The sequence below is a fragment of the Phoca vitulina genome, unplaced genomic scaffold (genome assembly GCF_004348235.1).
Source record: "Phoca vitulina isolate PV1807 unplaced genomic scaffold, GSC_HSeal_1.0 scaffold56, whole genome shotgun sequence".
Classification (NCBI taxonomy): domain Eukaryota; kingdom Metazoa; phylum Chordata; class Mammalia; order Carnivora; family Phocidae; genus Phoca; species Phoca vitulina.
Genome location: NW_022589759.1, coordinates 4,082,476 through 4,096,189, shown reverse-complemented (window position 1 = coordinate 4,096,189; position 13,714 = coordinate 4,082,476). Strand labels below are relative to the sequence as shown.

The following is a 13,714-nucleotide window of genomic DNA, read 5'->3' as shown; positions in this document are numbered from 1 at the left end:
CTGAATGTGGGACACACCCTGATTGCACTTTCAAAGCCAACTCTCTGCAGGTGGCTTATGTAGACCTTTCTTTAAAACGTTTTTTTGCTGTTACTGTTGCTGATGGTAGCTTAAGCGAACTGTCTCCTTTTCAGAACTCACCATTTCCAATGGACCCAAAAGCCACTTAGTGAATGAAGACGAGCAGGAAGAACCAGGCGAAGGAAGTGAGGACGAATGGGAGCAAGTGGGCCCCAGAAATAAGACTTCAGTCACTCGCCATGCGGAGTTTGTTCAGACCCCAATCACTGGCATTTTTGGTGGACACATCAGGTTTATGCTTTTCTGGAATACTTTAGTGCTTACCTTTTTCAGGGTTTGGCCGTTTACTGAAGGGGGAAGGTATAAGACATGTCTAAGAAATTTTGGACTCGATGGCTTGCCTTTACACCTCCGTGCCCGCTCTGTCCCTGGACTTCCCTGTGCTTCTCCTGCCTAGTGCTTTCCCTGCTCCCGCCCCGCACGGCACCTCGGCACAGGGCGCTGGCCCCCAGGGCTCGGCGGCCGCCGTCACCCCTGCTCCCTCACTCAGTCAGCCCTACATTCCCTCAGGCCAGCTGCTCACCGCTAGGTAGGAAGAGAAGGACTTGTTAAGTTGAAATACATGTTTTGTGTCTGACTGGAGGAATATTAGGCGCCAGAACCAAGGGAGCTAGAAAGGTAAGGGAGTGTGGAGGGAGATAGTTCTACATAAAGGGGCACATGGGACCTCCTGGAGTGCCTGGGCCCTTCCTCTGTCCCAGTTCCCGTAAACCAGCTGCTCCTTGCTCTCTCATGACATCCTTCTAAAAGGCTTTTATTTGATTGCATTAGAGCCGTTCAGGACCACCGTGATGTGGGACTCAGGAGCGTGGGGGCCGTCTCCAAGGCGGTTCAGTCATCCCAAGTCCCAGAGGGCCTTGTTAGGGCAGGATTTCCTCTCGGAAGGCCTCGCGTTGTATCCTACAAGGGTGGTTTTGTAGTGAGACTCAGTCTTCGCTTGTCCCAAATGCTTTGTATCCAAAAGAAGTAACACCCTTTCCGAGGCATGGAAAGTTAGTTCGGTCTCTCTCTGCTCTGATACAACTTAGGTTGAGCCCCTTTCAATAGGCTAATAAAACCTCAGCGTGTCCACTGGCTCCTTCACAGGCCAGTCAGTGCTGCTGTGTCGGACGGGATTCAGAAGCCAGCTATGCCGCCTTGTCACCCTGAACGAGTCATTTCTGTGCTCTTCAGTGTGCGCTAGAGCCTGCGGGCCCCTTTCTGTCCTGGACTCTCCACGTCAGCCTTGTGGTCAGGTGTGCTCCGGGGAAACGCCCAGCCCCTGACCGCTCCCGCTGTAACTTGCTTTTGCCAGATGCGATTCCTTGGGCTGGGCTGTTTTGGGAAGGGAAGCAGGGATCCAGATCAGGCAACAGCAGTGAGAGGAGGCTGTCCTGTGCCCTTAGCTCTGCGTTAGACCTCTGATGGTAGCATTCGTGGGCTGGTCCCTTAGGGACGGGAGAGAGGCTGAAGGAACAGCCTGGTGGGTAGAATAGCAGCGCCAGACCCGCGCATAGGTAGGGTATCAAAATGGCAAGGCCACTGAGGCCAGCATTCCCGAAGAGCCTACACGTGTTTGAAAATAACCCGTGGGAAAAACCAGAATCCACTTTGGAGAAATTTCTAGCTTGGCCTGCATGGCTCTGCCAGGCCTCTAGCCTCAGTGGTCTTTTTATGTTGAAATTGATTGTTGATATTTTTGAGAAACGATAAAGCAAAAGTAGGAATTATTTTTTATAATTTAGGAAACTTCTGTGTGCAGTAGCCATCATGAAGCGCTTCCTTGTTCAGACAGCCGAAGGTTTTTCTTTTAAAATTCACCCTCTTTGGGTGGGTTTTCACTTCCCCCAGAAAAACCAGCACCTTTCTTCACCTTTCCCCCAGCCACAGAATAAAAGTCCAGGCCATTGGAGTCAAGAGGACCGCCTCTTGATTCCTTCACCAGTTTTAGTGCCTTCTGCTCCCACTGCTGCTCTTGGAACCAGCGGAGTGGCCGTTGCTCCCACGTCCGGACACTCGAAGGGAGGGCGCGTCACGGTGCATCCTAACACCGCGCTTTAGGAGAGCAGCGTGTGAACGGGATGCCCTTCAGCTTGCTCTTCACGGCATCTGCTCCATAAAGCCTCAATACCCACGCACACCCATTTGATTCTGTTCGTAAACTAGGTCACTCAGACTGCAGAAATGGAATTCCTTGTTGAGCTCCTGGAATGTTTCCTTGCTGGGGCTAAATGAGAGATGGGCCGAGCACACAAGTTTTACTCAGAAAAACTTAGAAAAAGAAAAGTGAAATGAAAAACCAGCTAAGAAAAACAAGGTTGAATTGGCACCCTTCTTCTTGAGGGTGGTAGGTAGCCTTGTTTCCTGGAATGTTGACTTATTTTTTATTATACACACCCTACTTCTCTTCTTTTGTAAGTCATTTTTGTAGGGGAAAAGTGCCATTAAAAATACTCTGTTTACCTTGGGGTTTCCTCTATTTTATTAGAACGGGCTATGATACTTTGAGAAAATGAAGTGTGTCAGCATTTCGAGGCCACGGCAGGGTAGGCGCATTTACTGACTGGTGTGTGAGATAAAGTCTGGAGTGGAGGTGAAGGAATTGGGAAGATGAACTATGTTTTCTTCCAGCGTGCTTGTGCTGGGAGAATGATCAGCTGGTGGAGAGTTGCTAGAAACACTTAGGAGGTGGTATTTAGCAGGATTATTTTTAAATTCAGTATATTTTTGTCTTTTCTGTTCTCTCTGGTTTTCTGAAAATGATTCTGAGCAATCTCGTTTTCAGTTAATGCCTCTTCTCCTGCTGGCTCATCTTAACGGAGAATGGGAAGGAGTGGTCTCTTAACAGTGTTCTGTTTTTGTCTCTGCCTCTTAGGTCTGTGGTTTACCAGCAGAGTTCAAAGGAGTCGGCCACTTTGCAGCCATTCTTCACCTTGCAGCTGGACATCCAGTCTGACAGGATCCGGACGGTCCAGGATGCATTGGAGAGCTTGGTCGCAAGAGAATCTGTCCAGGGTTATACCACAAAAACCAAACAAGAGGTATACTAATAGTTGATGTTGAACGTTTGTGCTGAGGCACTCTGGCGTGGTGGAAAGAGCGCAGAAGTAAGAGCGAGGAGAAGTGCTTTTGCATTCTGCCTCTTAACCCCATTGCTTAACTGTTTTGGACTGAAAGTTTACACATTTTTAGAGTGAAATGGTTGAAAGAGATGCTCCTTGGACCTCCTTTACCCCTAAACCATGTAACCCAAGGTAATGGTCGCTGGGATTATTCATCCTGAGCTACATTTAATTTTCTGGTAGTCTAATCATGATGTGGAAAAAGTCAGTACTACCTCTAACGAGGCCAAATAGCTTCTTTACATCCCTGATGTCGTAGAGCGCAGTTTCCCGAGATTAGTTAGGAGAGAAAAGGGATTCCAAGCATAGCTATTTTGCATTTGATGGTAGGTCTTCAGGGACATCAACAAATAGAAAGTAGCTGTTTTCATGCCTGTTAGTCTTTCATTTGATCTGAAAAGGATAAAAGTCTGAGTTAAAAGACTCAAACACTAAAAGGTGTTCAGCAGTCAAGGGAAGCAGATAGCCTCATGGGGTGTACTTGTCAGCCGAGTCAGGAGACGGGGAGAATATTCTGCTCTCGGAGAGGTTACTGGCTCCTGGGGTCCAGATGTACCACTCTGTGGTCTGGGGGGGGTCTTCTCTGCTGAGATGGTGCTGGTGAATGCAGAAAACGTACTGGGAGGGCACTGCAGGCTAGCTAGTGGCAGCGCTTGTGTGAACAGTCCCTCGTGTCCCTAGAGAGCTTGGTGTAAGGACACTGTGTGGCAGCTGAAGGTGCACGAAGAGTGGTTGCTGCCAGCACCTTACGGAGCTCAGTGGGCCTCCCGTGGCCGGGTGGCTCACACTGGGAGAGCAGAGCGGAGGAGGGCGTGGAGACCCTGCGGTCCCTCTGGGGCCTCCTGCTTGGACTGATCAAGCCAGCCTTTTGGGAGATCCACACATAGTTATGCCTAATCCTCCACCATGTTTTCTGACTTGCTTCCCACGGGCGCTTTTGTTTAAAAGATAAAAGTGGTAGGAGCGAGAGACAGAATCTTGGCACTTGGCTTAAGTGAATAAGCTGAGTCTGGTGGTGGAACTTAATCAGAGAGAGAGTGGGTATTTGTTTTCAGGGAGGTTGGTTCGTGTGGCTGAGTTGTGTACGTGGCTCATTCCGTGGCAGCTGTGGCCCCAGAGGTGGTGTCGCTGTCCTGGCCCCCATGCCTCTCTTCTCGCTTGCTCTCCTGTGGACTCCCGGGGGGGGGGGGGGGGGGGGCGGTGGGCGCTCCTCCCGTAGGCGGCTTTCTGCCTTTCCCGGGCTGCCAGCAAAGCCCCCTCACGTGGCGGTTTTCCTCTCACTCTTGCTGCAGTTAGCTGTGGACGTCGGGGAGGGTGCAGATGAGATAGAGGTGGAGAGCGTGAGGAAAAGGTGGCTTATTCTAGGTGGCAGGTGGAGGAAGGATGCAGGAAAGAAGAGGCATTTCAGTGGAGCCTTGAGGAAGAAAATGGACTGTCCCAGCTCCGTGGTGGTGGTGTGTTACCAGATCAAGAGCAAGAACACTCAGAAAAGCAGATGTTTGAGAAAGGAAGATTTTGGACAGTTCGTATGGGGTGGGGATATCTGGAAAGAGCAAGTATCACATTTTCTGGAATGTGATTTCTTTAAATTTACTTTTTAAAATACCCAGTTTAATATATTTATATTTTAAGGTCATAAGATTTTTTGCTGTGGGAACACACGATGAAGGTCCATGGGAAAATATGATTATACAAAATACTTGCTGTGTAGAAAAAGGTCTGGTTTTGTTGGGTGAAGAATAGTGTGTGTCAGTTTGTCTGGAAACCCAAAACACATGGAAGAATTTCAGATTAGCCACTTAATGAGTTGCCTGAAAGCTTGAGGTCAGAATCCTGGGTTGCCAACACTGAGAACCATCCCAGAGACACATTCGTCCAACTCTCGATTCACAAATGAGGAAGCTGGAGTCCACTTGTCAGAATCCTGGTTTTTAACTGTTGAGCTGTAGCCACACTTTTCCATCGTTCACACGTTCTTGTTGGGTGTGGAGACACCAGGGTACAGACACAGGATGGGACTCTGGAGGCGTGTTGGGTCCCACACCTGGGATCAGAGTCTGGGTGGGAAGCCAGGTGCCCATTAAGACACCTCCAGCCAGATGGGTATGTGGTTTTCTGAAGGCTTTCTTGGTTTCTTATCTATGCTGTTATCTTTTGGATTGTGACTCAAACAACTATTTCTATCAAAAGTATTCTTCCTGTAAATACAGGAAACATCAAAGGGTTTATAAGTACAAAGAACAGTAAATTAAGGGAATAAGAATTGTTTGTGAGGATGCGTTTTAATGAAAAGCAGCATTTGTTAGACCTGTGAAAGCATATAAGGAGCATATAAATTGATAAAACTGAAACTTGTAAAATTAATGGTTAGAAGAGATGGCTTTTGGGTTATTTAGAACACTTAAGTTGAGAAACACTCTGGCCTCAGTTTGATTAATGCTACGGGACTTACTAAAAAGCGTGTTAATACATACATAATGTAAAGTACTGCTGCTAACTTAGCTTTTTAATTTTTGTGCCAATTCGTCATGAATGTCACAGAGTAAAGGTTCTTTTTTTGAGCAAAGGTTTCTTAATGTGGAGTTCACACACGGGCTCAGGGATCCATGGGGTCATCTGCAGTTGTGTTTAGAGGGATGTTTGCCTTTTTCTAAGAGGAATGTTAGTAGCTCTCAGAAGGCCTCTTAGCAAAATGTTAGATTTTCAGGAGCTCCCTCGACCCAGCAAGGATTGAGCAGTGCTCTCAGAGAGGGTCCTTGTGTGACGGACATGCGTCTGCTGCTGCGTGAAGTAAGGCGCCGTGGGTCCTGCTCTGCTTTGTGCCTCAGGTGGAGATAAGTCGCAGAGTGACTCTGGAGAAGCTGCCCCCTGTTCTGGTGCTGCACCTCAAACGGTTTGTTTACGAGAAGACTGGTGGATGCCAGAAGCTCATCAAAAATATTGAATATCCTGTGGACTTGGAAATCAGTAAAGGTAACAGACATGCAAGGTGAAAGCATTCATGGTGACAGTTGTCCCGGGAATCCGTGAACTTGGCACTTAGTGTTCCTGTATAATGTCGAGAGTAAGGAAGTTCTCTTTTAGGACTTTCTGGTTTTACGTTTCTTGGTTTATAACAGACCTCTGTATTAAAATTGGCACCAAAGTAGCTCTTGAAAAATAAAGGCAAAAATGAATAAGCCATATAATCTTACTAGATTAGAAAAGTAGAGATTTTGTCCATCAAAATGAGCATCATTTTTTAGAAACGTTTTATGGATTAGTGGTACAAAATCATTTTCTTTATACTAAGTGTTAACACCTCCCGCCAAGCCTGGTGAAATAAGCTTTTTCAGTGAAGTGAGAGAATGTTGCCCATAGGCCCCTGGGGGTTCCTCCCAACCTCTCATTGCAGTGACACGGGGTCAGGTCTGTGGCATTCTGTCAGCCACAAGTCTGCAGGTAACCGGGGCTCAGCAGCCTCGACGCCTTTTGACCAGAGCACCAAGTTCAGATTGTCTTGGTAAAAGCGCAGCTTGAAGGAAAACTTTCCTTGAAAGCTTCGGGATTTGTGAAAAAGGTGCCGTGCAGTCCTGGGCTTGATCGGGAACAAGCTGGAGGCAGATCTCAAAATAGCGAGGAGTGTGGAAAACGGGAAAGAGGTTGTGGGACATCATCCCTGGGTTTTGCAGAGGAACGAAGCTGTCGCCTTCCCCACCCCTCTCATCCCCACCACACAGCACGACCACGCTCCACTCCTTCCCGGGCCCAGTGACTCTAGAACTGGGGGTAGCAGGCCTCACCTGAGCCCAGGCAGGGACGCTGCATTTCCGCAGCTGGTCTGCAGCTGGCGGCTCCGACCCCCTGGGCCGGGCTACTGTCCCTCCTACCTTCACTCGTGGAGCTGCTTCGTTCATAGGCAGCGTGTTTTCCTGATCCCATTTGAGAACCAGGAAGGGGAAGCAATGCCAGCTGAGAGCCACACACTGAGTCGTCTGTGCTGTTGTGCCTTGTCTGTCAGGGAATGGGGAGCACTCACCCAGCCCAGCGGGCATCCTGTGCCCCACGCTCTTGCATCTTCCCTCATGCCCAGATTAACTGTTTGGACTGACTACACGGATTTTACTTACAGATCTGTTCTTGCTGGTTATATGTGTTTTTATATCAGCTGCCACTTTAAATGCTTTCTAGAAAGAGAAATGAGCTGAGGGAGAACGAGAGGCCCTGGTGTGGGTTGTGGGTGGGGGATGAGAGGGGCCGATGGTAACGGCGGTGACAGGGGTCTGTCTGCAGGTGCACTACTCCTTCAGGGGGCCCCGGGGCCCCAAGGACAGGGCTGCCCACCTGCCCAGCTGGTGGACTAGTGCCTCTTTGGAGAGACCATCTGACTTTCACACAGTGGAAGTTTTGTGGTTTGACTCACGTATAAAATGTTTCAGTTCTTAGGTTTCCTGGGGCTATTTTGTTTTGTTGCAAAGTGGGCAGCATTCTTCTTTTCCAGTTGAGAATATCTGCTTCTAAGGGGCTTCTAGCATGAGCTCAGTGGGCTCAGTGTATTTCTTCTCTTTCTTCCCCACTGGTTGCTGGGGACGTGCGTGGCTGCACTGCCCAGCTGGCCCCCCAAGGGCAGGGCCTGCGTACACGAGGGGAGGCCGTGGGTTTTGTTTTCCTGGTCTGCCAGGTAATGCATGTGAGTGGGGACTGTTGTCACCTCTGCTTCTGTCACTCTGAGCCTTTCTTTAAGTGCTTTTATAGACTGCAGCTGTTGGTATTTTGTTTTTCAGAACTGCTTTCTCCAGGGGTTAAAAATAAGAATTTTAAATGCCACAGAACCTATAGGCTGTTTGCAGGTAAGTAAATTTGTCTCTTATTTCCTTACTAAAGCAGTGATAAAAGGGCTTATGCCCAGGCACAGTTTTGCTATAATACCACCTAACACAGAGAATAGACTTCTCTACTGCTGTCCCCATGGGGCTCGCTAAGTCCATACATCTTTTGAAAATGTGTGTTTGTCCTGACATCCGGTGCTTGAAATTCGACAGAATATCCTTTTGGCTCTAAGTGAATCCAGTCCTCGTTTAGCATCGTATCTGTCTTTGAATCAGAGGGGCAAGTGTGAGGCCACCGGGCTGGCAGTTTGAGGGTGTGACCTTTGCCGCGGCAGTCGCGGTGCCTGTGGGGGGTGCTGCCTGTCGGGGCGGTACCGTGGAGCGGCCTGGTTAGGTGAGGAGAGCGGGTCCCACACGGATGCTCCGCCGGATGATCTCCCGCACTGCGCTGGCTCGCCCGGGCTCCTGGGCTGCCACACTGGCGCAGAGCTCTCCGAGGGGGGCGATGGTAACCCCAGCCCCAGAACTGGGGACCCTGACACCTCTTACCTTCTGGCCCAGTGCTTCCTGTGGCACCTTGTGTCCTTCCTTCTGCCCTCCTTCCTCTTTTATAGCCTGAGTCTTCTGGGCCTTTGAGGCTTTATGTCTCTTTTGGTAGTCACCGTTTGCAACAACTGCGTGTGCTTTCCGGCCTTTTTTATTAGAATTTTCTAACTGCTTTGTTATCCTTCCTTTTGTGCTGCCTTTGGTGAGCCTGTTTGTAATTTAAAATAACATGACCGTTCATTGACCCTCACACTTTTATTGAACCTTTCTGCTACTAGGTACCTTTTTTTGTAGTATCTCATTTATTCCTCGCAGCTATCCTGAGAGATGTGTGGTGGTGTCCCCATCTTCCAAAACAAGAAACCCAAATTCTGAGAGACACACTCTCCACTCTGATCCACGGTGGCATGGCCGGGCTTCACCCTGCAACCGCCGGTCCCTCCTGCGTGTTTAGAAAGTTGGTTTGGGCTCTGATCAGTGGGTCACGTGCCTGTGCTGCACTGGGAGGGGTTTGGCCCAGTCGGGTCTTTCTTCCTGCAGCTCTGCCCTTGACTTTGTCTTCTCCGCCAAGGCAGCTGATCATGGGTCCTCCCCTGACAGGGTGGCCACGCACTCCTGCGGTGTCTCCAGCCCTTCCCTTGCCCTGCCTTGTCATGGAAGCCGTGCCACGTTGGCTGGCGCTCAGGCTCTGCAGACTGCCTCTGGGGCTGGAGGAGCCCTAGGGTCTGGCCCACTCAGGGAGCTTGGCACCGAGGTCCCAGGGGGAAATGAAGTGCTGCTTTGCTGCCTCCCTGCTGCTCTACCCCTCGAGGCCATTGCCAGGGAAGGCTGATGATCCAGGGCGAGGTGCAGGAATCCCCCGTCTCCTGCTCAAGGAGCCCCAGTGTGGTCCTGTTCCGCCTGCCGGCCGTGGCCCACCATCTGAACTGGGGCTGTCACTTGCATTCCTGATTCCTCCTCTCACAGCTTCTGATCTCAGAAATAAGGGCACTGGATTCGATTGGTTGGAATTTTCTGTAAAATGTGGGTAAGGAAGCACTTGGTGCAAATGATTTTGATTGCGGGAACGAGAGAGCAAATGAGTGCGGTGCTGCCCAGGCCCGTTCAGTCAGGGGCTCACCTGCAGTCCTGGTGCACCTTCCTGGTCACTGGGCTGCCTTTCCGAGACTCCAGCCGTGTGCTGTGCCTGCTCTGGAGGTTTTCGAATGGAAGTGTCTGGAAGGAAATACAGATGAGTTAAACCCCAGGTCCTTTAAATTCCACTGATCGGTCACTTTATATAACTCTTGCCCAAGTCACGTAGGTCTTGGGAAAATTCAGAACGAAAGCCCTACAGCAGATTTGGGGTCAGGGGGACTGCTCGTGTCGAGCCTCCTCCACGCCCTTGATGGCCGTTTGATCACTGTGACCAGCAGCGCCTGTGCTGGTCCTGCTGCTGGTTTCCTGCCTGGTTGGCCTGCGGTCTTCCGCCCTCGGGTGGCCAGTCGTGTTTGTCATGGGGATGCCCAGGGCTAGAGCCGTGGCGTCCTCTGAGCCCCCAGAGGCTGCTTTGCCAGAGGGGCTGTCCTCCCACCAGCGGTGGCCACAGGCCCGGAGCTGGCTGGGTCCTCCTGAGGAGTGACCACGGCCACCAGAGCCCAGTGATGTTCCCACCACCTAAGTACTGTGCCTCTCCACATGCCTGTCCTTTTTGCCCCTGGTGCTGGCACCCAGCTCGCCCGGCCACATTGCTGGCCCCCCGGATGTTTCCCTCACCCAGGCTCCTGACTGCTGCCCGGGCCCCTCGGCGCCCCTCCTCATGGAGGGGAGGATGCAGCCTTTGGTGTCTTTAGGTGACTCGACTGCAGCTTCCAGTGGTTGTCTGTGTGTTAGGCCTTTGACTAAAGCTTCTTGATTGAATTACAGAATTTTTTTTTAAGTAGATAAAAGGTGGTATTTTTTGTTATTATTTTGGCATTATTTGTTAAGACAGAGAAAATTAGAACGTTTTTTAAAAGGAAAAAGGGTGATGACTAGTGCCGTGTCGGTGGGGCTGCCCACGTCACAGCCCTGCTGTCCCTCCCGAGACGGTGCGGTCCACTCACCGTGACGACAGTCACAGAAATACTGGGGTTCTCGGTTTTTCATTGTTTTTTTCCACAGGCATACTCCTATGTCCCCAGTCCCTCTCTCTGTCCATCTTATTGTGATAAAGTCTGCTAATTATTCCTTCTGGTGCAAGTATTTAGGTTTTTCTGTTTTTTCACCATTATGACCTCTTTGTCCGAGATTCAGATGCTCTCTTTAGAGCCGTCCAGAAGTAGGATTGGCTAGATCGAGGGCACGAGCGTTTTGGGTCTCTGGGTGGTGTTTCTGGGGGTTGGTCGGTGTGTGGTGCTGGCGGCTCGGTGGGGGCTGGGGGGTCTTTCGCGCTCTGTCCCTGTGTGCTCTCATCAGCAGTGGACACGAAATGGTGGGCAGTCCTCACCCGAGGGGCTGGCATGTGGGACAGCCCCACCAAGCCGGCGTCTCTTGTGTTTGTGAGGCATTAAACATTTTTAAAACGTCATTGAGATACACGCGTGTGACTTTATCTTGTAAATCGTGCGGAGTTTTTGATTATGTGACATAGCTTTGTGTAGTGACGTCTCTGTGTCCCGCCTGCCTCGGTGAGGGGTGTCACATGCAGTGGCCTTGGGGGGGGGTCAGGTGGGCGCCCTCGGCTGCTGGGGTGCGGTTCTCTCACCGGGGCGCCCGCGGGCCTCTCTTGCAGTGGTCTACCACCACGGCAGCAGTGCGACGGGCGGCCACTACACCACGGATGTCTTCCAGATCGGCCTCAACGGCTGGCTGCGCATCGATGACCAGGCGGTCAAGGTGATCAACCAGTACCAGGTGGTGAAGCCCACTGCGGAGCGCACAGCCTACCTCCTGTATTACCGCCGTGTGGACCTGCTGTAGCCGCCTGCGCGCTGTGTGCCCGACGCCCGCTTGCAGACACCGACTCCCTCTGACTTCCTCCCTCTCTTTAGCGGCTCTCTAGAGAGAAACTCTTTCTCCTTTGCAGAAATGGGCTAGAATGGAAAGCAGACGCCTCGGGGTTTGTGCGCAAGAGTTCGCGTTGACGTCTACCTTCCAAATCAAAATCATTCGGTTCAAACAGACTGTCGCTTGATTTAAGAAAATACACAAAACCCATGTTTCTGAAATAATGCTGATTCCTGAGTAAGAAGGGGGACTTGCATTTGATTCCCAGTCTAATTGCTTAGTAGAATAAATCCTGCACCAGCAACACTTGTAAATTTGTGAAAATGAATTTTATCTTTCCTTAAAAAAATAAATTTTTTAATCCATCACACTTTCCTTCCCACCCTTTAGTTTTTGATAAACGATAAAAATGAGCCAGTTATCAGAGAAGAAATAGTTCTTACTTCAAAAGAAACGTAAATACAAAAAATAAGTTGCTGGTTCCTAACAGGAAAAATACATTTTAATAATTGTGCGATGAGAAGCTGCTTACGTACACAATGCAGATCAGATATTTGGAGTTAAGATGTTAGTCCACATAGATGGGTGATTGTAAACTTTATTGCTATTAAAAGATTTCAAATTGCATTCATGCTTCTGTGTACACGTAATGAACAATGGGCAAAATAATGAAGATTGATACTTCCCTAAGTCGCTCTGTTTAATTCTGCTGTCTGCTCTTCTATAACGCTGCGTCTCTAATTGTACACAGTTTAGTGATCTCTAGGAGTACAGAAGTTGTCGCCCATCAATAAAAATCACAAAGTTGGTTTAAAGCTGTGTGTGGTGTTTCTTTGACTGCAGATGCCTCTTCTGTCGCTGGAGTTCCGGGGGGCGCGAGGCCACCCCCAGAATTACAGCGAGCCCTCCAACCAGATGAACCGAGACTCGGGTTGTGCTCGCTTAATATCTCCAATGTTAGTAACTAGTGATTTGGGGAGATGGAGTTTTTGAATCTTCCAGTAGCAGGACAGGGGAGGTGAAGTGTCCCTGCGCTGTTCCTGGCCCCCACCGCGGTCAGCATCACCAGAGTGGTGGCCTCAGATCACAGCTGGACATCATGCTGCTCGGGCATCTTCGCAGCGACTCGGCACTACCCTTGGGTTGTGGAAAGGAAGCCTTTCCAGACAGAAGAGATGGGGAGGAGAGGGGCCACGTGCGGTCAGGCCACCCCTAGTGGCTCTCGGGCCTGGGGGGCCCCCGCTTCCAGCCCATGCAGACAATTCATGGTAATGTACTGGGATCCGCAGACAAGCAAGCCTTTTCCCCAAGCTCCTCTTTCAGCAGCAGGTGTTCTTAATCATTGCCTTGTGCCACCCGCATTCATAGCTTACTCTTAAAATCACAGTCCTAACACTGTCCACTTAGCCCACTCACCTGTTGTCACCCTAATCTGTTTGGCTGACTTATAAGTTATAGTTAGGTTCTCATTAAAATAACGTACGGCTCTTAGGAACACATGGTGCGTGGCGTCCAGATTCACTTTGGGGGAAGCAACCCCCTACCAGCAGTAACTCAGCCAAAGATGACATTGAGCTCTATCTTGGAGCACTTCGTTGAGCTCTGGGTGGTGATACTGTGATCCAGGTCGTGTCCTCGCTGTGCGAATGGCTTACCTGTCCCAGTACACACCTAGCCTCTAACCCGTGCTGGTCCTTCACCTCTAGCAGGGTCAGTGGCTCTGTCGCTGGACTGTCCCCTGTAAGTCAGACTGGGTGCCCTCTCAAGAACAAGGCCCTCTGATCTGAGAATGCCTTTTCACAGGAATCTGGAACAGGAGGTGAAAGAACATCCTTGTTGATACCTGCTTCCAAGTCTCAGAACACATCCTATGTGTCTAGATGAGAGAATGTCCCCTCAAGTACCATTGATGGGTTTCTACGGAATCTTTAGGTTGCTAAGGCATACATTTCATCTAGGCCAAAATCCAGTGGAAACGACTGAGGTGTTGAGAAACTTTGAAAGATCTCAAGAGTGGCGGAGACGAATTAGTCCAGTGGGGCCTTGGGCATCTTGGTCCGCGTGCAATGTGTAGCAATACCACATTCCCTCTGGAGGTTGCTGCCCCATATGGGAATCCGGACTTTTCAGTTCAGCCTTCTGGTAGCCAGCAAAGGGCTCCTCCGTTACCCTTTGTGTGCATATGTCCTTTGTTTAAGATAAGCGCTAGCT

General features: G+C 50.1%; 1 protein-coding gene across 1 annotated transcript in view; it reads left to right on the top strand.

Moving 5' to 3' along the window:
- The window catches only part of USP10 (ubiquitin specific peptidase 10), a 75,372-nt gene extending 63,054 nt beyond the window's left edge, over positions 1-12,318 (top strand). The window contains exons 10-14 of the mRNA XM_032389746.1: positions 135-312; positions 2,936-3,101; positions 6,011-6,155; positions 7,946-8,011; positions 11,289-12,318. Of these exons, the coding sequence (XP_032245637.1) occupies positions 135-312; positions 2,936-3,101; positions 6,011-6,155; positions 7,946-8,011; positions 11,289-11,476 (743 nt within the window). The 3' untranslated portion in view covers positions 11,477-12,318. The remainder of the gene's footprint in view (positions 1-134; positions 313-2,935; positions 3,102-6,010; positions 6,156-7,945; positions 8,012-11,288) is intronic.
- The last annotated feature ends 1,396 nt before the right edge of the window (positions 12,319-13,714 follow it).